The sequence below is a fragment of the Hyperolius riggenbachi genome, chromosome 2, assembly GCF_040937935.1.
Source record: "Hyperolius riggenbachi isolate aHypRig1 chromosome 2, aHypRig1.pri, whole genome shotgun sequence".
NCBI classification, from domain to species: domain Eukaryota; kingdom Metazoa; phylum Chordata; class Amphibia; order Anura; family Hyperoliidae; genus Hyperolius; species Hyperolius riggenbachi.
The window spans coordinates 326331392-326353684 of NC_090647.1; the positions used below are offsets into that span (position 1 = coordinate 326331392).

Here is a 22293-nt window from a genome sequence, read left to right on the forward strand (position 1 = left end):
TAATCAGGAAGCAGCCGCTCGTACGAGCGGCTGCTTCCTGTCAATTCACGGCGGGGGGCTCCGTGAATAGCCTGCGGGCCGCCGATGGCGGCTCGCAGGCTAGATGTAAACACAAGCGGAAATAATCCGCTTTGTTTACATTTGTACGGCGCTGCTGCGCAGCAGCGCCGTAAGGCAGATCGGCGATCCCCGGCCAATCAGCGGCCGGGGATCGCCTCCATGTGACAGGGGACGTCCTGTCACTGGCTGCACAGGACGGATAGCGTCCTGTGCAGCCCAGATCTCCCGGGGGAGCAGGTAGGAGAGGGAGGGGGAGGATTTCGCCGCGGAGGGGGGCTTTGAGGTGCCCCCCCCGCAAAATGCCAGCCAGGAGGAGCGATCAGACCCCCCCTGCACATCATCCCCCTAGTGGGGAAAAAAGGGGGGCGATCTGATCGCTCTGAGTGCCATTTGATCTGTGCTGGGGGCTGCACAGCCCACCCAGCACAGATCACCTAAACCAGCGCTGGTCCTTAAGGGGGGGTAAAGGGTGGGTCCTCAAGTGGTTAATAAAAAAAAAACCCCATTCAGCCTATATTTATTGGTTTGGGTAAAAGTTATAGCGTTTACAAACTATGGTGCAAAAAGTGAATTTTCCATTTTGAACCATCTCTGACTTTTCTGACCACCTGTCATGTTTCATGAGGGGCTAGAATTCCAGGATAGTATAAATACCCCCCAAATGACCCCATTTTGGAAAGAAGACATCCCAAAGTATTCACTGAGAGGCATAGGCCTCAATTCACTAAACTTATCTCCTGTCTTTAATAACTCTTCTAGAGTTGTTACCATGGTGATAAGGCATGTAGTAATTCAGCAAACATTTTACCTCAGGCAAGCCTAAAGTTAACTCTTCTGTCTTTAAATTAACCCTCCAATCCTTAAAATAACTCCAGAGTTAAAGACAAGCTGTTAATTAGCTGCATGTGAAAATAACTACAGAGGAGGTAAATTAACTACAGAGGAGGTAAATTAACTACAGGAGAGGTAACTTAAGGAATGAAGAGGTAAGATAACTCTCTCACGTGTGGAGGTAAGTTTTCTCTTGCCTTATTATCTCTAGCATGATCGTAGTGAATTGAGGCCATTGTGAGTTCATAGAAGATATTAATTTTTGTCACAAATTAGCGGAAAATGACACTTTATGACAAAAAAGAAAAAAAAAAAGTTTCCATTTCTGCTAACTTGCGACAAAAAAATGAAATCTGCCACGGACTCACTATGCTCCTCTCTGAATACCTTGAAGTGTCTACTTTCCAAAATGGGGTAATTTGTGGGGTGTGTTTACTGTCCTGGCATTTTGGGGGGTGCCTAATTGTAAGCACCCCTGTAAAGCCTAAAGGTGCTCATTGGACTTTGGACCCCTTATCGCAGTTAGGCTGCAAAAAAGTGCCACACATGTGGTATTGCCGTACTCAGGAGAAGTAGTATAATGTGTTTTGGGGTGTATTTTTACACATACCCATGCTGGGTGGGAGAAATATCTCTGTAAATGACAATTTTTTATTTATTTTTTTTACTTTTTTTTTTTACACACAATTGTCCATTTACAGAGATATGTCTCCCACTCAGCATGGGTATGTGTAAAAATACACCCCAAAACACATTATACTACTTCTCCTGAGTACGGCGATACCACATGTGTGGCACTTTTTTGCACCTTAACTGCGCTAAGGGGCCCAAAGTCCAATGAGTACCTTTAGGATTTCACAGGTCATTTTTGTTTCAAGACTACTCCTCACGGTTTAGGGCCCCTAAAATGCCAGGGCAGTATAGGAACCCCACTAATGACCCCATTTTAGAAAGACACCCCAAGGTATTCCGTTAGAGGAGTATGATGAGTTCATAGAAGTTTTTATTTTTTGTCACAAGTTAGCGGAAATTGATTTTAATTGTTTTTTTTTTTTTTTCACAAAGTGTCATTTTCCGCTAACTTGTGACAAAAAATAAAATCTTCTATGAACTCACCATACTCCTCTAACGGAATACCTTGGGGTGTCTTCTTTCTAAAATGGGGTCATTAGTGGGGTTTCTATACTGCCCTGGCATTTTAGGGGCCCTAAACCGTGAGGAGTAGTCTTGAAACCAAATGTCGCAAAATGACCTGTGAAATCCTAAAGGTACTCATTGGACTTTGGGCCCCTTAGCGCACTTGGGGTGTAAAAAAGTGCCACACATGTGGTACCGCCGTACTCAGGAGAAGTAGTATAATGTGTTTTGGAGTGTATTTTTACACATACCCATGCTGGGTGGGAGAAATATCTCTGTAAATGACAATTTTTGATTTTTTTTTTTTTTACACACAATTGTCCGTTTACAGAGAGATTTCTCCCACCCAGCATGGGTATATGTAAAAATACACCCCAAAACACATTATACTACTTCTCCTGAGTACGGCGATACCACATGTGCGACACTTTTTTGCAGCCTAGGTGCGCTAAGGGGCCCAACGTCCTATTCACAGCTCATTTTGAGGCATTTGTTTTCTAGACTACTCACGGTTTAGGGCCCCTAAAATGCCAGGGCAGTATAGGAACCCCACAAGTGACCCCATTTTAGAAAGAAGACACCCCAAGGTATTCCGTTAGGTGTATGGCAAGTACATAGAAGAATTTATTTTTTGTCACAAGTTAGTGAAAAATGACACTTTGTGGAAAAAAAACAATAAAAATCAATTTCCGCTAACTTTTAACAAAAAATAAAATCTTCTATGAACTCGTCATACACCTAACAGAATACCTTGGGGTGTTTTTTTTTTCTAAAATGGGGTCACTTGTGGGGTTCCTATACCGCCCTGGCATTTTACGGGCCCAAAACCGTGAGTAGTCTGGAAACCAAATGTCTCAAAATGACTGTTCAGGGGTATAAGCATCTGCAAATTTTGATGACAGGTGGTCTATGAGGGGGCGAATTTTGTGGAACCGGTCATAAGCAGGGTGGCCTTTTAGATGACAGGTTGTATTGGGCCTGATCTGATGGATAGAAGTGCTAGGGGGGTGACAGGAGGTGATTGATGGGTGTCTCAGGGGGTGGTTAGAGGGGAAAATAGATGCAATCAGTGCACTCGGGAGGTGATCGGAAGGGGATCTGAGGGTTTGGCCGAGTGACCAGGAGTCCACACGGGGCAAATTAGGGCCTGATCTGATGGGTAGGTGTGCTAGGGGGTGACAGGAGGTGATTGATGGGTGTCTCAAGGTGTGATTAGAGGGGGGAATAGATGCAAGCAATGCACTGGCAAGGTGATCAGGGCTGGGGTCTGAGGGTGTGGGCGGGTGATTGAGTGCCCTAGGGGCAGATAGGGGTCTAATCTGATGGGTAGCAGTGACAGGGGTGATTGATGGGTAATTAGTGGGTGTTTAGGGTAGAGAACAGATGTAAACAATGCACTTGGGAGGTGATCTGACATCGGATCTGCGGGCGATCTATTGGTGTGGGTGATCAGATTGCCCGCAAGGGGCAGGTTAGGGGCTGACTGATGGGTGGCAGTGACAGGGGGTGATTGACAGGTGATCAGTGGGTTATAACAGTACACGGGGGGGGGGGGGAGAATCTGAGGGGTGGGGGGTGATCAGGAGGGAGCAGGGGGCAGTTTAGGGCATAAAAAAAAGATTAGCGTTTACAGATAGTGACAGGGAGTGATTGATGGGTGATTAGGGGGGTGATTGAGTGCAAACAGTGTTCTGGGGGGTGGGCGGGGGGGGGGGGTTTGAAGGCTGGGGTGGGAGATCAGGGGGGCTGTGGGTAAAAAAAAAATGTGTGGTGTATACTTACTACTGCTTCCTACTCGCTGGTGGTCTCTGGAACAATGAGACCGCGAGGCGAGGAGGAAGAGTGTATAAAGCACTTTGTTTACCTAGCAAAGTGCTTTATACACTTAATTTAACTCGATTGCGGATTTCCTCCGCCCGCCGGCGCTGCTAATTGGCTAGGGACTGGAGTCTAGGTCCCCGGCCATCGATCCCCGGCGGAGGATCGCGTCACAGATGACGCGATCGCTCCGCCCATGCCCGTACAAGGACCGCCGCCTCTGTGCATGCGGCGGTCCTTGCGGGATCCACTTTCCGGCCGCCCCTGTGCAGTGGGCGGTCGTTAAAGAGACACTGAAGCGAAAAAAAATATTTGATATAATGAATTGGTTGTGTACTATGAATAATTACTAGAAGATTAGCAGCAAAGAAAATATTCTCATATTTTTATTTTCAGGTATATAGTGTTTTATCTAACATTGCATCATTCTATAATATGTGCAGATTACACAACACTCAGCATTCAAAATTATTCTTTCAGAGCAGTCTGTGAACTAATGACCTCTCCTCTGTCAGAGAAAAAGGAATTGGTTTAGTAACAGTTGAGATAATAAAAGTCAGATAACAGCCCTCTCCAGGACTTTGAAAGTGGTAGAGCTTAAGTGCTTCTTTCCATAGAGATAACTGGAGTTTCTTAACTCTTCCTGTACTGGAAACAATTAGACTGATGTATCTGATCTTAAAGGGACTCCGAGCAGTGCAGAAACTATGGAAAGATGCATATCATTTTAAAGCTCTCTTTCTCCTCTTTCCAATGATATATAAACCACCACCCTAAGCTTTTTAGTTTTCGCTATTTTTGCGATCGAAATTGCCACGGCCGCGACTTCGATCGCGAAAATAGAGAAAACTAAAAGGCATAGGGTAACGATTTAGGGGTTGCTAGAAAGAGGAGAAAGAGAGCTTTAAAATGATATCCATTTTTCCATAGTTATATTGTATTACACAGGACGACTTTTTCTCAAAGTCAGCAGCTCCATTCAGCAGAAAAAGTTGCCCTGTGTAATACAAGTAACTATGGAAAGATGGATATCATTTTAAAGCTCTCTTTCTCCTCTTTCTGGCGACACCTAAATTGTCACCCTACGCCTTTTAGTTTTCTCTATTTTCGTGATCGAAGCCGCGGCAATTTCGATCGCGAAAATAGCGAAAACTAAAAAGCGTAGGGCGGTGGTTTATATATCATTGGAAAGAGGAGAAAGAGAGCTTTAAAATGATATGCATCTTTCCATAGTTTCTGCACTGCTCGGAATCCCTTTAATGTTTTATTTCTTAGCTGTACTACACATACAAATCATAATATCATAATTTTTTTTTCGCTTCAGTGTCTCTTTAAGTGGTTAATGTCTGTTTCCCTATGGGTCTATATTTACATCCATGCATTTGCCCTGTGCAGCTAATTACTCCTGCAGCAAGTTGGGTCTTCTGGTCAGTATCATGGCAGCAGTACTCCTTAGGGCCTGTACACACTGCTAAACGCATGCGTTTTTAAAATCGCAAGGTCTTTTGAAAAATAATGAAAATCGTGAGGACTTGTACACACTGGTGCGATGCGTTTTTAGAAAAACGCAATCGCAGTGCCTGCTGCGCTTTTTTTAAGCGCAGCGCTTGAAAAACGCATTAAAAACGCATACGCTTGCGTTTTTTGCCTGCGTTTTTTAGAAGGCAGTATCCCAGAAGACTGCAATTTCCTGATTCCTGTTGAAATGTAAACTAGAAAAAAAAACAAAGGATTCTTTAGCCAATCAGCAATTACAAGAAAAACGCAAACGCATCAAAAACGCAGGCAAAAGCGCATGCGTTTTTTAAAACGCATACAATGCGTTTTTAACACTACGTGCACTTGCGATTTTGCTTGCGTTTTTCAGTGTGTACAGGCCCTTACATTGGTACTGTTGCTAAGGCAGAATGAAAGAGGAGCAGTTTGTGCTGTATGTGTTGGAAATTCATACCTGGCTGTAGATTGAAATGGAAAGATAATTTTTAAAAATCTTAAATTGCAAAGCAACTTGTGCAGCACAGATCTATGGTTATGGCAAGTTAGTACTCTGTATGCCTAACCTGTATTGCTGTCTCAGTTACATATAGAATGCAATGTTTTGCTAAGATATGTTTTAATTTAGGTGAGGTTTTCGTACTGGATGATGGAGGTGAAGTAGATTTGGATCTTGGCAATTATGAGCGTTTCCTGGATATCAGACTTACAAAGGACAACAATTTAACAACTGGGAAGATTTATCAGTCTGTCATTAACAAGGAAAGAAGAGGAGACTACCTCGGGAAAACTGTGCAAGGTAAGGAACAACATGTACATGTATGCTGAGCAATTGTTCTCTATCTGGGGATGAAGAAACAGCTGTCACAAAATATATTGTGTGTACATTCTAAACAGTCTGACGTTTTCTCTAGGCTCAGCCAATTATTTGTAGCCAGCAGCACTGCAGTCCTGATGTATGATTTTGATTCCACAAATATTGTAACTTTAGGAAATCTTGTTGCTCTAAGGCAGGTCTTACATGTGGTGCACAGACTCCTACAATTGGGTTGAAGTACAGAAATGTAATATTAAAACTTTTTTATGGAAAACTGAAAGAAGACATTACCACATATGTACCCACCTCCTTCTGCTGAGAACTCTTTGCAGCTACTATCCTTCTATCCTTCTATTCACTTTATTTTTTTCCCTATGTGCACATCTCAATCATGTTTTGCAAGAAGTACAGACTTATAATGCACCCAGATTTGTGCATTGTTACTTGATGCAAATTCAGTATATGTTTTAAAGGCAACTCAGCACCTAAGTAGAAAAACATATAAAGTGAACCTCCCCATGAGGAAGGGTGGTAATAGAGTGAGCTGTTGGTGAAGGTGACCAGCATTTCTTACCTGATGGAATCCGCCATCTTCCCCAGGCATAACTGCAGCTGTAGCATTTTGAAGATCCTGGCTGGGAGATGTGTTCAATTCAAAGGACTACATGTCCCAGCATGCATTGCAGCAGTCGCAGGCACGCACCACCAGCAGGAGCTTCAATCTGTGGCACTCGCAGCTCTCCCTGAGGAAAATGATGGATCCCATACGGATGGTGGAACTGGGTAATAGCCCCCTGTAGGTAAGTAATGCTGGTCACTCCCACCAGCAGCCCATTCTATTCCAAACCTCCCTTCAGGGAAGGTTAATTTTATATATTTTTGTATATATCGTAGGCGCTCAGGTCTTCTAAACCCTGGGTTCTCAACATGTGGTACGCGTACCCCAGGGGGTACTCCTGATGGTTCTAGGGGGTACTCAGGCTTGATATACTTAACCAAGAATAACACATTTAGAGTTTTAGAAAATGATGAATCCCATATAAACAACAAATTAGTATTTTAGCTAACTAAAAGCAATAGTAAATGCTTGGAAATTGTTTCGAACCAATTATGGACTATGATTAAATATATATTTAAGGGGTACTTGTGATAATGTTTACTATGCCAGGGGGTACTTGGTGAGTACAGGGTTTTAAAAGGGGTACATACCAATAAAATGTTGAGAAACACTGTTCTAAACTAAGGATTTAATTGTTATTAAAGAGTACCTAATGTGTAGTGTAAGTTTTATGGTTAACGTATTCCATATTTGTCCCTAACCTAGGATTGGTGAGCGAATGGGTGATTTAACTTATCCGTTCAATGCGAAATGGGCATTCCTCTTAATTGTTAGTAAAACCGCCGTTGCAGGTTTTGCCCGGAGCTTTTACAAAGAGTCCGGAGCTCTGTGGGCATCCCTACTCATGTTGCTGTGGCTGCCGCAACATAGGTGGGGGTGGCCACACAGCTCGTATTTATTTGTCAAGGTGGGAAAGGAGGCGGGCTTAAGAGGTATGTCCGTTTTACAGCGATTGAGCTAATTAGTCACTCTTTCGCTCACCGATCCTAGGTTAGGGCCAGATGTGGAATAAATTAACCATACCTTATGCTACACTCTAGGTACTCTTTAACCGATTCAGGACCGTGGGCTTACACCCCCCTAGTGACCAGGCTATGTCTTACAATTCAGGCCACTGCAGCTTTAAGGGCTCGCTGCAGAGCCGTACAACTCACTGCACAAGTGATTTCCCCTCTCTTTCCCCACCCCCCTTTCTGCCCACCAGCAGAGTTTCTGTTGGTGGGCTCTGAACCCTGCCAGCATGTTTGTGTTTTTTATTTATAAAGTGTATTTATTTTATTTTATAAAATTTTACTATTTTTTTTTCTTATTTATTTTTCAACCCCTCCCTCCCACCCTCCACCAGCCAACCCTAGCGATCTTCTCACATAGGCATCAGCCCATGAGAGGGGATCGTCTCTGAGCCTCCCAGGGGGACAGCCGAGTGACACAGCTGTCCCCAGTACAGCTCTGCTGTAGATCACAGCTCTGTACAGTGTAAATAGATGGTGCTTTCGCCGTCTAACAGTCTCCTATCGGCGATCACCGATGAAAAACTGATGATGGAGCGGAGATGCGCGCGGGATCTCCTGCAAAACCACACCCCAGGTCGTCACGCCAATTGGCGTTGAGCGGTCCTGGGGCTGCAGCCGCGTCCACGCCAATTGGCATGGAGCGGTCGGCAACATGTTAAAGTCAGTAGGAATTATTTAAAAAACAAAACGGCCAGATACTTACAGAGGGAAGGCTCTGGGTCCTATAGCGCCTTCCCATTCCTCTCTCTCTGTCCCTGTTCCAGCGCTGATTCACCGGTTGCAGTATTCCACCAATTTAGTCAAATGCTGCTCTCTCTGCCGCTTCGGGAGCTTGAGTGCTCCCAAAGACAGGCCGCTCCATACTGCACACGCGTAAGCCCCCTCTCTTTCACACTCACACGTGTGCAATATATAGCCACCTGTCTTCGGGAGGACTCTGCTTTCGAAGTCCCCCGTGGTGGGGAATTCAAACGGGAAAGCTAGCACTGCAACATGGGGACTGGGAGAGGAATGTGAAGGCTCTATAGGACCCAGAGCCTTGCCTCTCCTTAGTTATCTGCTTGATTTTTTTTTTTTCTTTAAATGATTCCCATTGACTTTAAGCTACTGAATAGAATGCAACATAGTCCCAGTTATCCAGAACTCGACTAACCAGAAGTCTTAACCAACCAGAACAAATCTTCAGCAGTACTATACTGGTGAAGGCCAACTTTTTAGACTTTTTGTAGGCTCTGCTGTGCTTAACCTCCCTGGCGTTCAGTTTCTGCTGGATTTCTGTGCAAAAAGTCCTCCAATTCATTTTCATAACCTTTTTTCCTATAACTTAACAAAATGTGTCAAGCAGGGGTCTAGTGTACATTTTGAGTCCCATAAAAGCTTGAAACTAAATCTAAACTAATTTCAAAATTACTCCCCACAATCTCTGATCATTTATACTTCCAAGCTGCAACTTCTACTACAATAGAGATGATGGACAGATTCGACCAAGAGACAAATCTTTCTCTAATCAAATCTGATTAGAAAGAAATTGGTCGGCTGCCCATACTCCGCAGGCTGATTCCCGATAAATTTCAACTTGAAATCGCTTGGGAATCGGCCGCGCCCGTTGCCTCGCCGCTGCCCCCCAATGTAAAAATGTGCTCCCGTATGTGCATTTATACATTACCAGTCCTGTGTCGCACACCGCGCGGTGCTCATCTGTCTTCGAAATCCCCCGCAGATTATTGTAGGGAAGTAGCCAGGTCTGGGTGTCCCCAGTATAGGCTAGGTAGGTACAGGTGTTGCTCATTATAGGCTAGGTACATACAGGTGTCATTCAGGATAGGCTAGGTAGGTGCAGGTGTACCCCAGGATAGGTTAGATAGGTGCAGGTGTGCCAGGATAGGCTAGGTAGGTACAGGTGTTACTCAGGATAGGCTAGGTAGGTGCAGGTGTCCCCTGGGATAGGCTGGTTAGGTGCCCCCCAGGATAGGCAAGGTAGGTGTCCCCTAGGAAAGGTTTGGTAGGTGCCCCCAGTATAGGCTAGGTAGGTGAACCCCAGTATAGGCTGGCTAGGTACAGGAGTCCCACAGTATAAGTTAGGTGCAGGGGCTCCTGTACATTATCGGAAGTGTCAGTAAGTTTAGGTATAGTGCCCCCCACCCCTCGATCGTCGGACGTCACATGACTTCAGCCCCGATCCTCCGCATACCGGAAGATATGCGGAGCTGTGCAGAGAGACTGGAGTGCTCGCTGGAACGAGCCTCTGTATGTATAGCGGCTGCATCGGGGGCATTGGGGGGATCAGGGGGTGGGGGGCACTATACCTAAACTTACTGACGCTGCCTATAATGTACAGGAGTCCCTGCACTTAACTAACTTATACAGTGGGGCTCCTGTAGCTAGGGAAACCCCTTGAGCGGCATGCCTTACACTGTGTCAGGCATACTGCTGAGGAGGTTAAAGGGACTCCGAGCTCACGAAAAAAAAGAAAAGTTGTACTCACCAGGGGCTTTCTCCAGCCCAGTGCTGGTCGGGAGGTCCCACGCCGGCGTCCTGGCTCCTCTCCTTCTCCCCGCTCCGGTATAGCTGACAGGCCGCAGCCCGGGCGACACTCGGTGGAGTGTCGGGCTGCAGCTTCCGCGTATGACGCGGATTACGTCACACGCCGGCCGCCTCGCGTCATCACGGCGGCCGGCGTGAAAGTACTGCGCATGCGCGATTAAAGCGCGCATGCGCAGTACTTTCACGGCGGCCGCCGTGATGACGCGAGGCGGCCGGCGTGTGACGTAATCCGCGTCATACGCGGAAGCTGCAGCCCGACACTCCACCGAGTGTCGCCCGGGCTGCGGCCTGTCAGCTATACCGGAGCGGGGAGAAGGAGAGGAGCCAGGACGCCGGCGTGGGACCTCCCGACCAGCACTGGGCTGGAGAAAGCCCCTGGTGAGTACAACTTTTCTTTTTTTCGTGAGCTCGGAGTCCCTTTAAAGACTGGATTCCATGGCCCTCACAAGGTTAATATACTTTGTTACTATATTGTAACATTTAACACAGAGTTCATTGTATGTATACACAGTCAGAGATTGTACTGTATTAACTAGGACTATTTTTAACATTTAGTCTCAAACAACCAGAAAGCATACTTATCCGGCATCAGCCAATCTTCGTGGGTGCCGAATAACGGGGACTTTGCAGTATTTCAGTGTTTCTGAAACCGGTCCTTGTGACTTCCCAGCAGTGCATGTTTTTGCAGGCAACCTCAGCTATGCACAGGTGAGATAGTTAGTGTCTCAGCTAGGTGGATTCCATGTAGCTGAGACATTAATTACCTCACCTGAGCATAGCTAAGGTTGCCTACAAAACGTGCACCATTGGGGAGTCACAAGGTCAGGTTTGAGAAACACCGCAGTATGTATTTAAGCAAACCTGAAGTAAAAATAAAATGGAAGAGATGAACAATTGTAATTGTATTTCTAGTACTGATCCTAAATAAAAATTTCCTGGAATCTCATAGTTAGAGTTGTTGTTTAAACACAGTTTAGATGTATTCTTGTTTCAAGTGAATCACAACAGCTTTTAAAATGTTAAAAATCCTAGCCTTGAACTATTGACCTTTTTTAACTACTTTAGGACCGAACTGATATAAATCTACACTCTGTTTTGGTGGTTACCTGGCTGGCAGGGCGTAGATCAGCCGCTTATGCGCACATCCGCCGTTTCCGTCGCTCCCTCCGCTTATTCCTCACCGTCTCTTACTGCAGCTCACTGGCTCTGCCTGTCTCTATGACGGCAGAATCCTGTAAGCGGGTCAGGAGTCGATTTCATTGGCTCCTGGCCCTGTCTATCAACGTAAGCCGCTCCCTTTGGCTTACATTGATAGGCAAGGTCAGGAGCCTATGAAAGTGGCTCCTGACCGGCTCACAGAAACTCTGCCATCATAGAGACGGCAGAGTGGCAGGCCCAGGTTTCCGACGTGCAGCAGTGACGGCAATTGCGGCGGGTATGTGCGACGATTCGTAGTTTTCCGTCGGGATTCCACCAATTTTGTACCAGCGCTCTCTGGTCCTTAAGGGGGCAGAGACCGCTGGTACTTAAGTGGTCCCCTTATGTGTCCCCTTTTTTTAAGATGCAAGTCTTTTTTGTGGGTAAACAGGGAACTTAAAGTGGATCCGAGATAAACTTTTACTCATTGCATAGTTGGGTTCCTTTCAAATAGTTTATAGGGCATTCCTCAAGCTAAATACTTTTTTTTTTTTTTTATAAACTAAACAAGCCTCGCCCTTAGCTTCTTTTGTGCCTTGGCACTCTTAGAGCCATGTAGCAAGGGCTTATAGGAGATCAGTCTGGGCAGGAGGAGGAGGAAGGTTATTAGCCAGAGATTTCAGAGGCAGAGGGGGGGGGGGGGGAGGCAGGAGTGAATTTGTCACAGCCTGAGCTTGAGGGCTGGAGATGCTATCAGCTTGCCTGTGTAATGTGACAAGCAAAATATGGCTGCCCTCATTGTATCACAGGAAGAAATAATCATAAACTGTTGAAGCTGTTTGCAGCTAGATTTGCTGTGCAAATCTTAGAAATTGTAGATAAAATATATATTATTATTTATTTATAAAGCACCAACATATTCCGTGGCGCTGTACAATGTGAGAAAACAAACAAGGGATACATAATGATACAGGCAAAGATATACATCAAATATGAACACTGATACAAAGTACAGCACTGCTGATTACAATTTGATTTAACATGACTAAAATGTATAAATGTCTAACAGAGTGCAAGCAATTAAATTAATAACGTTCCATGACACAAAAGGGTGAGCGCCCTGCCCTTGCAAGCTTACAATCTAAAGGAATGGGGTGGAAACAAGAGGTGGGGGAAGCATACAGTATATGTACAGGCAGTGCATAGTTAGGTTTAGTGGGCGCATGGCCTAAGTTAGAGAATATGCTTGTCAGAAAAGGTGGATTTTGAGGGAGCGTTTAAAGAGAACCCGAGGTGGGTTTGAAGAATATTATCTGCATACAGAGGCTGGATCTGCCTATACAGCCCAGCCTCTGTTGCTATCCCAAACCCCCCTAAGGTCCCACTGCACTCTGCGGGCGGCATTGAATTTTAAAATTTCAAATGAAAAAAGTATTCGTGATTAAAACCAGTCAAAACCCGCCGACTTTAGCGGTAATAGCAAAGCCCCCTAACAAGATATAAACACATTTGCAGGATATGTTAAGTAGAAAGGGGAAAAAATGTTCAAAAGTTTTTGAGAAAATCGATTTTTCAAAGGAAAATAGTATACGGTACATTTAAAGAGAACCCGAGGTGTGTTTAAAGAATGTTATCTGCATACAGAGGCTGGATCTGCCTATACAGCCCAGCCTCTGTTGCTATCCCAAACCCCACTAAGGTCCCCCTGCACTCTGCAATTCCTCATAAATCACAGCCATGCTGCGAGGCTGTGTTTACATCTGTAGTGTCAGTCTCAGCTGCTCCCCCGCCTCCTGCATAGCTCCGGTCCCTGCCCCTGTCCCTTCCCTCCAATCAGCAGGGAGGGAAGGAATGCAGGCGGGGACCGGAGTTCTGCAGGAGGCGGGGAGAGCAGCAGACTGACACTATAGAGATAAATACAGCCAGCTCTGACAAGCTGTTTGTCAGCAGCGTGGCTGCGATTTATGAGGGATTGCAGAGTGCAGGGGGACCTTAGGGGGGTTTGGGATAGCAACAGAGGATGGGCTGTATAGGCAGATCCATCCTCTGTATGCAGATAATATTCTTCAAACCCACCTCGGGTTCTCTTTAAATGTGGTAAATGACAGTTAACCCCCTTGCCGGTCCAATTCCCGCGGCAAGGGGGCAGCGCAGCACTTTTTTAAAAAAATTTTTAAATCATGTAGCGAGCCCAGGGCTCGCTACATGATAGCCGCTAAGCAGCGGCATCCCCCCACCCACTCCGATCGCCTCCGGTGATCAGAGTAAGCAGGTAATCCCGTTCAGAACGGGATTTCCTGCTGGGCTTCCCCGGTCGCCATGGCGACGGGGCGGGATGAAGTCACCGACGCCATGGACGTCAGAGGTAATCCCGATCCACCTCTCAGCGCTGCCTGGCACTGATTGGCCAGGCTGCGCTGGGGGGGCGACTCGGTGCGGCGAATCGGCTGGTAGAGGCGGCGATCGCGTACCACACGCAGCTAGCAAAGTGCTAGCTGCGTGTAGGAAAAAAAATTTGAAAAACGGCCCAGCGGGGCCTGAGAAATCCTCCTACGCAGGTTACCCCGAGCTCGGGATAACCGGCAAGGAGGTTAATGTATTTACCTCATTTACATGTATACTTTTTTCCTTTCCTCACTGTCCCACCTGGAGACCGTTATATAGAGTCAGAACTGTGTGGGCGGCATTGAAGTCAGCAATATGGTGAGCTGCGTACCCTGATGCCCCCCCCCCCCCCTCGAATCTCCGACAGAGCCAAGAAGTAAAGTATTTGTTTTGCGTGGTTCCCCTTCCATCCCGTATATGCAGCGTAGTGTAAAACTGGAGCTTTCACTCACCACTCCTAGCTGTCAGAACTCTTCTGCTTGCCGTGGTCCCGGTCTCACTTCTATGACGCGGCACCCTGTCATGCGTCATAGAAGTGAGACCGGGACCGTGGCAAGCAGAGGAATTCTGACAGCTAGGAGCGGTGAGTGAAAGCTCCCATTTTACACTGCGCTGCATATACGGGATGGAAGGGGAAAGAAGGGGAACCACGCGAAACAATAAATACTTTACTGCTTGACTCTGCCGGAGGTTTTGAAGATAGAGTGAGGAGAGGGAGGCATCGGGGTATGCAGCTCACCACATTGCTGATTTCGGTGCCGCCAGCACAGTTCTATGCTATATAACGGTCTCCAGGTGAATGCTGATGCAATGCTTATATTCGAGTATATACGGTACATGAAGAACCCACAGTACACAGGTAACTTCCTTATTATGATGATTTGAGTAGGCAAATGTTTGCTATCGGCTGTTAGCATGACAGCATGGAGTCTGAGGATATGGTTTAGCATGCGTTCACGAGTTTTAGTAGTTAGACCAGTAGTTCGTTATCATAGCTGACTGGTGAGACAGTGTTAATTACAGCCCTGGATTCTTAATCCTTACATAAAAGAAACGCACCCTAGCTGCGTGTAAGAATAGAACTGCCTATGCATGTTTATGTCATTGTTACCTTAGGTATCTTTTAACCATTGCTGAATGTTGAGAGCACAAGCTATTGTGTATCTCTGCCTGAAAGCCTGGCTGGGGCTAGCAAGTTCTTGGGTACTCGCACCGTGACCCAATGAGCAGTAACATCATTCTTCTAACACCTGGGCCCATATGCAATTCACTTTTTCTCCTGAGTTTTCTCCTAGGTGATAATTTTTAACTTGTCAATAAAATGCATTTTAAGCCACCAGAAAGCAAGAAAATACTCTAAATTTTGATTGTACTTTTTCACCTTCTTCTTGGTACTTTTTTTAGTTAAAGTGCTGAAAAGTTATTTTAACCACTTAAGCCCAACTGGACGAGATTTCTCGTCCAGTTGGGCTGCGCGCACTCCCGCGGGTCGCGCGCGCGCCCGCGGGCCCCCCCGTGCGCGCCCCTGCTGCTGCCCGCTAGCCCACCGATCAGTGAAAGGGATTATAAATCCCTTTCGCTGATCGGACCCCCCCGGAGAAAAGCCGACAGCGTCTCTTCAGACGCTGCGGCTTTTCTGAGCTCTGGGCTCCTTTCTTCTGCCTGGGAGCGAGATCGATCGCTCCCAGGACTTTTTGATTCTGGCCATCTTGTGGCCAAATAGCAAATTACACCTAAAAAAAAAAGTTTTACAGATAAACATATAAATATATTAAAAAAAAACCCTGTTTACCTCCCACACCAAAAAATACCCACATACAAGTTTAAATTAAAAAAAAAAAAATTACAATAATAATAATAAAAAAAAAAAAAAACATAAATAGTTACCTAAGGGTCTGAACTTTTTAAATATTCATGTCAAAGGAGTATATCAATATGATTTAATAAATTATGGGCTTCTAAACAGTGATGGACGCAAAACGGAAAAAATGCACCTTTATTTCCAAATAAAATATTGTCGCCATACATTGTGATAGGGACATAATTTTAACGGTGAAATACCCGGGGCATATGGGCAAATACAATACGTGAGTTTTAATTATGGAGGTATGTATTATTTTAGAACTATAATGGCTGAAAACTGAGAAACAATGAATTTTTTCCATTTTTTTCTTATTCTTCCTGTTAAAATGCATTTACAGTAAAGTGGCTCTTAGCAAAATATACCACCCACAGAAAGCCTAATTGGTGGCGGAAAAAACAAGATATAGATCAATTAATTGTGATGAGTAGTGATAAAGTTATTGGCAAATGAATGGGGGGTGAAAGTTGCTCGGATGTAAAAAAATTTCAACCCTTCGGGCTTAAGTGGTTAACCACTTAAGGACTGCAGTCATAAAACCCCTTAAGGACCAGAGCCTTTTTTTCCATTCGGACCACTGCAGCTTTCACGGTTTATTGCTCAGTCATACAACCTACCACCTAAATGAATTCTACCTCCTTTTCTTGTCACTAATACAGCTTTCTTTCGGTGCTATTTGATTGCTGCTGCGAGTTTTAGTTTTTATTATATTCATCAAAAAAGACATGAATTTTGTCAAAAAAATGACTTTTTTAACTTTCTGTGCTGACATTTTTCAAATAAAGTAAAATTTCCTATACATTTGAGCGCGAAAGTTATTCTGCTACATGTCTTTGATAAAAAAAAAACCCATTCAGTGTATATTTATTGGATTGGGTAAAAGTTATAGCGTTTACAAACTATGGTGCCAAAAGTGAATTTTCCCATTTTCAAGCATCTCTGACTTTTCTGCGCACCTGTCAGGTTTCATGAGGGGCTAAAATTCCAGGATAGTACAAATCCCCCCCAAATGACCCCATTTTGGAAAGAAGACATCCCAAAGTATTCAGTGAGAGGCATGGTGAGTTCATAGAAGATTTTATCTTTTGTCACAAGTTAGCGGAAAATGACACTTTGTAACAAAAAAAAAAAAAAGTTTCCATTTCTTCTAACTTGCGACAAAAAAAAATGAAATCTGCCACGGACTCACTATGCTACTCTCTGAATACCTTGAAGTGTCTACTTTCCAAAATGGGGTCATTTGTGGGGTGTGTTCACTGTCCTGGCATTTTGGGGGGTGCCTAATTGTAAGCACCCCTGTAAAGCCTAAAGATGCTCATTGGACTTTGGGCCCCTTAGCGCAGTTAGGCTGCAAAAAAGTGCCACACATGTGGTATTGCCGTACTCAGGAGAAGTAGTATAATGTGTTTTGGGGTGTATTTTTACACATACCCATGCTGGGTGGGAGAAATATCTCCGTAAATGACAATTGTTTTCTTTTTTTAACACACAATTGTCAATTTATAGAGATATTTCTCCCACTCAGCATGGGTATGTGGAAAAATACACCCCAAAACACATTATACTACTTCTCCTGAGTACGGCGATACCACATGTGTGGCACTTTTTTGCACCCTAACTGCGCTAAGGGGCCCAAAGTCCAATGAGTACCTTTAGGATTTCACAGGTCATTTTGAGAAATTTCGTTTCAAGACTGCTCCTCACGGTTTAGGGCCCCTAAAATGCCAGGACAGTATAGGAATCCCACAAATTACCCCATTTTAGAAAGAAGACACCCCAAGGTATTCCATTAGGAGGATGGTGAGTTCATAGAAGATTTTTTTTTTTTGTCACAAGTTAGCGGAAATTGATTTTAATTGTTTTTTTTCACAAAGTGTCATTTTCTGCTAACTTGTGACAAAAATAAAATCTTCTATGAACTCACCATACTCCTAACGGAATACCTTGGGGTGTCTTCTTTCTAAAATGCGGTCATTTGTGGGGTTCCTATACTGCCCTGGCATTTTAGGGGCCCTAAACCGTGAGGAGTAGTCTTGAAACCAAATGTCGCAAAATGACCTGTGAAATCCTAAAGGTACTCATTGGACTTTGGGCCCCTTAGCGCACTTAGGGTGCAAGAAAGTGCCACACATGTGGTACCGCCGTACTCAGGAGAAGTAGTATAATGTGTTTTGGGGTGTATTTTTACACATACAGATGCTAGGTGGGAGAAATATCTCTGTAAATGACAATTATTTGATTTTTTTTACACACAATTGTCCATTTACAGAGAGATTTCTCCCACCCAGCATGGGTATGTATAAAAATACACCTCAAAACACATTATACTACTTCTTCTGAGTACGGCGATACCACATGTGTGACACTTTTTTTGCAACCTAGGTGCGCTAAGGGGCCTAACGTCCTATTCACAGGTCATTTTGAGGCATTTGGATTCTAGACTACTCCTCACGGTTTAGGGTCCCTAAAATGCCAGGGCAGTATAGGAACCCCACAAGTGACCCCATTTTAGAATGAAGACACCCCAAGGTATTCCGTTAGGGGTATGGTGAGTTCATAGAAGATTTTTTTTTTGTCACAAGTTAGCGGAAAATGACACTTTGTGAAAAAAAAAAACAATACATATCAATTTCCGCTAACTTGTGACAAAAAATAAAATCTTCTATGAACTCACCATACTCCTAACGGAATACCTTGGGGTGTCTTCTTTCTAGAATGGGGTCATTTGTGGGGTTCCAATACTGCCCTGGCATTTTAGGGGCCCTAAATCGTGAGTAGTCGTCTTAAACCCAAATGTCTCAAAATGACCTGTGAAATCCTAAAGGTACTCATTGGACTTTGGGCCCCTTAGCACAGTTAGGCTGCAAAAAAGTGTCACACATGTGGTATCGCCGTACTCAGAAGAAGTAGTATAATGTGTTTTGTGGTGTATTTTTACATATAACCATGCTGGGTGGGAGAAATATCTCTGTAAATGACACATTTTTGATTTTTTTTACACACAATTGTCCATTTACAGAGAGATTTCTCCCACCCAGCATGGGTATGTGTAAAAATACACCACAAAACACATTATACTACTTCTCCTGAGTATGGCGATACTACATGTGTGACACTTTTTTGCAGCCTAGGTGCGCTAAGGGGCCTAACGTCCTATTCACAGGTCATTTTGAGGCATTTGTTTTCTAGACTACTCCCCACGGTTTAGGGCCCCTAAAATGCCAGGGCAGTATAGGAACCCCACAAGTGACCCCATTTTAGAAAGACGACACCCCAAGGTATTCCGTTAGGGGTATGGTGAGTTCATAGAAGATTTTATTTTTTGTCACAAGTTAGTGAAAAATGACACTTTGTGAAAAAAACAATAAAAATCCAATTTTCGCTAACTTTTGACAAAAAATAAAATCTTCTATGAACTCATCATACACCTAACAGAATACCTTGGGGTGTCTTCTTTCTAAAATGGGGTCACTTGTGGGGTTCCTATACTGCCCTGGCATTTTACGGGCCCAAAACTGTGAGTAGTGTGGAAACCAAATTTCTCAAAATGACTGTTCAGGGGTATAAGCATCTGCAAATTTTGATGACAGGTGGTCTATGAGAGGGCAAATTTTGTGGAAACGGTCATAAGCAGGGTGGCCTCTTAGATGACAGGATGTATTGGGCCTGATCTGATGGATAGGAGTGCTAGGGGGGTGACAGGAGGTGATTGATGGGTGTCTCAGGGGGCGGTTAGAGGGGAAAATAGATGCAATCAATGCACTGGGGAGGTGATCGGAAGGGGGTCTGAGGGGGATCTGAGGGTTTGGCCGAGTGATCAGGAGCCCACACGGGGCAAATTAGGGCCTGATCTGATGGGTAGGTGTGCTAGGGGGTGACAGGAGGTGATTTATGGGTGTCTCAAGGTGTGATTAGAGGGGGGAAATAGATGCAAGCAATGCACTAGCGAGGTGATCAGGGCTGGGGTCTGAGGGCGTTCTGAGGTGTGGGCGGGTGATTGGGTGCCCGCAAGGGGCAGATTAGGGTCTAATCTGATGGGTAACAGTGACAGGTGGTGATAGGGGGTGATTGATGGGTAATTAGTGGGTGTTTAGAGGAGAGAATAGATGTAAACGATGGATTTGGGAGGTGATCTGATGTCGGATCTGCGGGCGATCTATTGGTGTGGGTGGGTGATCAGATTGCCCGCAAGGGGCAGGTTAGGGGCTGATTGATGGGTGGCAGTGACAGGGGGTGATTGATGGGTGGCAGTGACAGGGGGTGATTGACAGGTGATCAGTGGGTTATTACAGGGAAGAACGGATGTAAATAATGCACTGGCGAATCGATAAGGGGGGGGGGGGGTTGAGGGCAATCTGAGTGTGTGGGCGGGCGATTGGGTGCCCGCAAGGGTCTAATCTGATGGGTAACAGTGACAGGTGGTGATAGGGGGTGATTGATGGGTAATTAGTGGGTGTTTAGAGGAGAGAATAGATGTAAACGATGGATTTGGGAGGTGATCTGATGTCGGATCTGCGGGCGATCTATTGGTGTGGGTGGGTGATCAGATTGCCCGCAAGGGGCAGGTTAGGGGCTGATTGATGGGTGGCAGTGACAGGGGGTGATTGATGGGTGGCAGTGACAGGGGGTGATTGACAGGTGATCAGTGGGTTATTACAGGGAAGAACGGATGTAAATAATGCACTGGCGAATCGATAAGGGGGGGGGTTGAGGGCAATCTGAGTGTGTGGGCGGGCGATTGGGTGCCCGCAAGGGTCTAATCTGATGGGTAACAGTGACAGGTGGTGATAGGGGGTGATTGATGGGTGATTGATGGGTAATTAGTGGGTGTTTAGAGGAGAGAATAGATGTAAACGATGGATTTGGGAGGTGATCTGATGTCGGATCTGCGGGCGATCTATTGGTGTGGGTGGGTGATCAGATTGCCCGCAAGGGGCAGGTTAGGGGCTGATTGATGGGTGGCAGTGACAGGGGGTGATTGATGGGTGGCAGTGACAGGGGGTGATTGACAGGTGATCAGTGGGTTATTACAGGGAAGAACGGATGTAAATAATGCACTGGCGAATCGATAAGGGGGGGGGGGGGGTTGAGGGCAATCTGGAGTGTGTGGGCGGGCGATTGGGTGCCCGCAAGGGTCTAATCTGATGGGTAACAGTGACAGGTGGTGATAGGGGGTGATTGATGGGTGATTGATGGGTAATTAGTGGGTGTTTAGAGGAGAGAATAGATGTAAACGATGGATTTGGGAGGTGATCTGATGTCGGATCTGCGGGCGATCTATTGGTGTGGGTGGGTGATCAGATTGCCCGCAAGGGGCAGGTTAGGGGCTGATTGATGGGTGGCAGTGACAGGGGGTGATTGACGGGTGATTGACAGGTGATTGACAGGTGATTGACAGTTAATCAGGGGGGATAGATGCATACAGTACGCAGGGGGGGGGAGGGTCTGGGGGGGTCTGGGGAGAATCTGAGGGGTGGGGGGGTGATCAGGAGGGAGCAGGGGGCAGTTTAGGGACTAAAAAAAAAAATAGCGTTGACAGATAGTGACAGGGAGTGATTGATGGGTGATTAGGGGGGTGATTGTGTGCAAATGGTGGTCTGGGGGGTGGGCAGGGGGGGGTCTGAGGGGTACTGTGGGCGATCAGGGGGCAGGGGGGGGCAGATCAGTGTGTTTGGGTGCAGACTAGGGTGGCTGCAGCCTGCCCTGGTGGTCCCTCGGACACTGGGACCACCAGGGCAGGAGGCAGCCTGTATAATACACTTTGTATACATTACAAAGTGTATTATACACTTTGTAGCGGCGATCGCGGGGTTAACAACCCGCCGGCGCTTCCGATTGGCCGGCGGGTTGACGTCGCGGGTGGGCGGAGCCTATTGCCGGTGGATGCGCGCGCATCCCAGCGCGCGATCCCCGGCCAGAGAGTGCCCCAGGACCTGACGCCAATCTGCGTTACGTGGTCCTGGGGCTGCCACTTTGCCGCCGCCAATATGAAGTAGGCGGTCGGCAAGTGGTTAAAGATGATGAACAAATTATCTCCTAGGAGAAAACTCAGGTGAAAAAATGCATTGCATATGGCCCTTTATGTCAAAATGGGAACATCAGGGCACATATGCAATTCACGTTTTCTCCTGAGTTTTTTCTCCTAGATGATATTTTCACACTTTGTCATAAAATGCCTCTAGCCACCAGCAAGCAAGAAAATACTGAAAATAATTTTGATAGTATTTTTCACCTACTTTTAAGGTACTTTTTCAATTGTAAAATGCTTAAAGGTTATTTTAAAGAAAATATAAGATATCTCCTAGGAGATAACTCGGGAGAAAAAGTTATTTGCATATAGGCCTAGGTGTTACAGGAACGTGGTTGCATTTTTACACAAAGCAATTTGAATAAGTTTTAAAATGAATAACCTCGCGCTCCTCACTTAGCTCCCTACTTAACTCTATCTGGTACCAATCTGGTTCGCTTGCTGCATAAAAAGTGTGTGTAACACTCGACAGATAATAAAACAAAGTATAAAAGCAGAGCGATCAACAGATATCAAGAACTACAGCACTAATGCTTAATGTTCAAATGT

General features: G+C 45.5%; 1 protein-coding gene across 1 annotated transcript in view; it reads left to right on the plus strand.

Moving 5' to 3' along the window:
* Positions 1-22293, plus strand: part of CTPS1 (CTP synthase 1) — an 82514-nt gene that overhangs the window by 21838 nt on the left and 38383 nt on the right. The window contains exon 3 of the mRNA XM_068269282.1: positions 5969-6139. Within this exon, the coding sequence (XP_068125383.1) occupies positions 5969-6139 (171 nt within the window). The remainder of the gene's footprint in view (positions 1-5968; positions 6140-22293) is intronic.